This window comes from Alexandromys fortis, unplaced genomic scaffold (assembly GCF_014885135.2).
Source record: "Alexandromys fortis isolate MF-2015 unplaced genomic scaffold, M_Fortis_MF-2015_v1.1 scaffold_88, whole genome shotgun sequence".
NCBI lineage: Eukaryota > Metazoa > Chordata > Mammalia > Rodentia > Cricetidae > Alexandromys > Alexandromys fortis.
The window spans coordinates 7,854,333-7,858,648 of NW_026067961.1; the positions used below are offsets into that span (position 1 = coordinate 7,854,333).

At 50.7% G+C, this 4,316-nt stretch overlaps 1 protein-coding gene and 1 long non-coding RNA gene across 2 annotated transcripts in view; one reads left to right on the forward strand and one right to left on the reverse strand.

The window, feature by feature from the left end:
• The window catches only part of LOC126508263 (uncharacterized), a 27,775-nt gene extending 27,197 nt beyond the window's left edge, over nucleotides 1-578 (reverse strand). The window contains exon 1 of the long non-coding RNA XR_007593760.1: nucleotides 468-578. This is a non-coding gene — a long non-coding RNA (uncharacterized lncRNA). The remainder of the gene's footprint in view (nucleotides 1-467) is intronic.
• Cfap107 (cilia and flagella associated protein 107) overlaps nucleotides 1-4,033 on the forward strand; it is an 11,030-nt gene extending 6,997 nt beyond the window's left edge. Inside the window, exons 3-4 of the mRNA XM_050153406.1 lie at nucleotides 1,071-1,248; nucleotides 2,296-4,033. Coding sequence (XP_050009363.1) covers nucleotides 1,071-1,248; nucleotides 2,296-2,477 — 360 coding nt within the window. The 3' untranslated portion in view covers nucleotides 2,478-4,033. The remainder of the gene's footprint in view (nucleotides 1-1,070; nucleotides 1,249-2,295) is intronic.
• Nucleotides 4,034-4,316: the final 283 nt, after the last annotated feature.

Genomic DNA, 4,316 nt, shown 5'->3' on the forward strand with positions numbered 1-4,316 from the left:
TCTCTCTCTCTCTCTCTCTCTCTCTCTCTCTCTCTCTCTCTAACAAACAGACTCTTCCTCAAGATTCTTTCTGTTCCTAAGGGCTCATTCACCAAGCCCCATTCCCCTCTGGAGTTAATAGCTGTCCCTGGCTGGCGCTCTGCTGCCTCATGTGGCCATATGTGGCATTGCATGCCCCTTCTCGTGAGAACAGAAAGTTAAGAGTCATTTTTGGGACTGCAGGGCCGCATACAGAACCTAAAAAAATGCCAATAGAATCCCTGTTGGTCCCTCTCCTGCAGGTCTGCCACTCAGGGAATGCCACCAGCTCACTGCTGGATTAGAAAGGGACTCCTGGCCCCTAGTGGTGCAGATCTTGGGAACTGTGCACTGGACTGCAGGCCAAACCCCTGTCTGTCTCTGGCTTTGTGCTCTGACTTATTTATGGAATGACCCTTAGAAGTCTGGGGTGCAGGGTGTCTACTGACCTCCTTTCAACCAGTCCAGCGCCATGGGATTCTCTTCGAAGTCGGAAGGATTTCCTTCGGAAAACCTTGGTTTCAGACAGGCATCCCAGACAGAGAAAAACACAGCTTTCTCCTTCCTGGTGAATAACTCCTCACCAAAGAAACAGCTCCTTGCTCTGCAGCTGTGGGGCCATAAATCCCTCCGGGGGAGGAAGATTTACAGGGACTTCTCTGGTTCTCCCACAGTAACTGAAGGAAATATGAGGCCCAAACGCTGCTTACCTTGGAAACAGGCAGCTGGGGGGGGGGGGGGACAAGACAAGACTGAACCAAAGGATGTAATGTCAGATCCCAAAGCTGCACCTCGAGTGGCCCTGGCTGTTTCCATTCATCGAGCACCCTGACTTTAATTTTAATTTACCATGGTAGCTCACCCTGGGGACGAATAGACTTGGCCTGAGAACTGAAAGCAGCTAGCTGGGGTTCACAACTGAAAGAGGGATGTGACCCCAGGGAGGTAGACACTTGTGGGACCCTCGGAGGTCTCTGGTGACCAGGGCAGGCTTCCTCGTCACTGTGCTTCACCCCGGGCTGGTAACGTGGCCACTGTGTGTGTCCTTCCAGGGTCTCCCGTACAAGCACCTGATCACCCACCACCAGGAGCCTTCGCACCGTTATCTGATCAGTACCTATGATGACCACTACAACCGGCACAGCTATAACCCGGGCGTGCCTGCCCTGCGTTCCTGGAGTGGACAAAAGTTGCTGTGGCTGCCAGAGAAGTCCGACTTTCCCCTTGTTGGTACGTTCATCATTGGGAATTTTCCCTGTGTTTTGTCTATGAGGGAACCACAAAGGCACAGGGCTGAGGTGTGCTCCCATCACAAAGACCTACAGGAGCAGTCGGGTGAGGCCCCAGGAAAATGACCTCATTTGTCACTCAGGGCTGCCCCTGCCTTCTTCCCTTGCCATCAGGGACAACCCTGTAATGACAGCCTCGCCAGGACCAGAGGTAGCTGGAAACAACATGCTCCGTACTCCCGTGCCAGGCTTTCTCTCTAGGCACAGGAACTGAATCTTCTTCCTTGGGGTTCCTGGGGAACAGTGGTGACAAGCACAAAATGTTTCTGCCTGAGGGAACCGGTGATCCAAGAAAGAGACTCGTTAATAATAAGATTGAGTAAACAAGATCCAGACAGGGGTGTAACTGTAGGGGGGGAAAAAAGAGGCAGAGTATTCGAGAACTTCTTTTATTTATTTATTGGTTTTGTTTGTTTGCTTTGTTTTGAGGCAGGGTTTTTTTTTTAATTTATTTTTATTTTTTGTTTTTTTTTGGTTTTTTTCGAGACAGGGTTTCTCTGTAGCTTTGGTGCCTGTCCCGGAACTAGCTCTTGTAGACCAGGCTGGCCTCGAACTCCCAGAGATCCACCTGAGGCAGGGTTTCTTTGTCTTTGCCCAACTGTCCTGGAACTAGGTCTGTAGACCAGGCCGGGCTCAGATTCACAGAGATAGACCTGCCACTGCCTCCCGAGTGCTGGAAGTTAAAGGTGGGTGCCGCCACCATCCAGCTTTGAGAACATTTTTTTTTTTCTGTGTTCTCTGGCTTCTGCTCACCCTGCCAGCCTTCATTCTTTATAGAACAGCCTGGAAAATGTGGCAGGAGTGGAAGACAATTGCTCCTCCTGTTCGCTGGCTCTTGCGCCCCACCCCAGCAGCTCCCCCAGGTGTCTTCATCAGCATGGCGGCGCCGTTCCAGAATCAGATAGATATTTTGCTCGGGTGGCCGATGTGGCACCTGTGTGTCTGCTCATAACCGCCCTGTGTCACCCAAACCTGGTTTCTCTTGCAGCGCCCCCCACAAACTACGGACTGTTTGAGCAACTGAAGCAAAAGTGGCTCGCGCCCAAGACTGGTCTGAGGGAAAGCATTTATACCACATCCTACCCCAGCCTGCCAGTGTGCGCTATGTCCAGGAGGGAGCATGCCATCCCGGTCCCTCCCCCTCGGCTGCACCCCATCCCACGCTTCTGAAAACTACCACTCCACTTGCAATCCAGCCAGAGACAGCTGGAGACCCATGGCCTTGTTGGACTTGTCAGACAGCAAGCATCTGCAGATGTAGCCCAAGAATTAATTATGGACCATTGTTGTGTGTGTGCGCGTGTGTGTGCGGTGTGTCCTGGAATCATGATCTGTGTTTTATGGGACCTTCTCTCTAAACTCACAGATTGTTGCTGTTTCCACCCGATAATTAAAATTCCTTCACACTACTCCAAAACCACAAAGCCACGTGTGTACAGAGACCAACCAGACCCTGCAGGAGACAGAGAGTCCCCAGCCTATTGTGTTTCTGGTCACGGTGACCAGAGATCTGACAGACAATAACTTAAGGGAGGAAGGGTTATTTCTGGTTTACAGTTCCAGGGGTACAGCTAGCCTATTGTGCTAGGGAAGACAGGGCGACAGAAGCAGGAGGCAGCCAGTCGCCTAGCATCCTGAGTCATGAGTCAAAAATCAGGCGACTCAGGGTGAAAAGCAGACTCAGCTGAGATCCGGGAGGTAGCTGCTGAGAACAGGGACAGTGGCCTGAGGGCAGGATCAGAGGAGCCGGTGATAAGGAAGGAGTCCACCTCACTGCTGTTGCTAAGGTTATAGGGCAGGTGTGGTGGCGCAAAGGGAATGTCATTGGACATTGGCCTCTGCCTCTGGGCTCGCAGAAGAGGGCTTTAAGAAAGTTGGAAGATTTCTTGGGGTTGGAGAAATGACTCAGTGGTTAAGAGCACTGGCTGTTCTTCCAGAGGACCCAGGTTCAATTCTCAGCCCCTCACACGGCATCTCACAAGTGGCTGTGACCCCAGTCCCAGGGGATCAGGCATCCTCACACAGATAGACAGGCAGGCAAAACACCAATGCACAGAAAAAATAAATCTTAAAAGAGAGAGAGAGAGTAGTGTTAAGTTTAAATCCTAGTTAATGGGAATCTGCCGCCACTGATGTAATAGGCCAGTCAAGCCGAATCAATAAATCCAGGTTTGGATTCCTCAGGGCTGGAGTGAAGCTTCCATCCAAACAAGCAGATTTCCTGAGAAAAGACTATATATAGTCTTGCGCTCATCCAGGGCAGGGTTCCACCTGCCATGGGGATCTGTCACCAGTTGAAAACAGGCTTCTAATTTAGCACCTTTGTACTGTGTTTTTTCATATTTATTTATGGGGGTGATCATGTGTGCACCACAGCGCATCTGATCAGACAGAGGACAATGTACTGGAGTCAGTTCTCTCCTTCTACCATGTGGGGTTCGGGGACTGAACTCAGGTCAGCAGGCGTGGCGGAACAGTTACAGCCCAGTCTTTCTCTGAAAAGCCTTCCTCTGCTATGGGCGCCTACCCCTGCTCCAGCTGTTGCTACTGTGGGCTCTGTGCCCTGTATAAGATGATGCTTTACTACCCACAGTGGTGGTGCACGCCTTTAATCCCAGCACTCGGGAGGAAGAGAAAGGCGGATCTCTGTGAGTTCGAGGCCAGCCTGGTCTACAAGAGCTAGTTCCAGGACACCTAGGGCTGTTACACAGAGAAACCCTGTCTCGAAAAAAATAAATAAAACAAAAAACAAACAAACAAAAAGATGCTGGATTATTGAGTGTGTATGAATAACCTGTTGTCTTTGGGGACTCCTCTTGGACCATTACTTTAATCCTTGAGTCTCTGTCATGCTGTTCTTCCGGTGCAATTCACAAGGACTAGCTAACCCTAGTCTCAGAAAACCCTGCTCTTCCCAGAACTCAGATCCTCCCACTACAGCCTCAGAGCAAAGCGTCTCCTTTGGACCCCTTCTGCTCATCGAGGAGAATATTGAGTATACCTCACTGT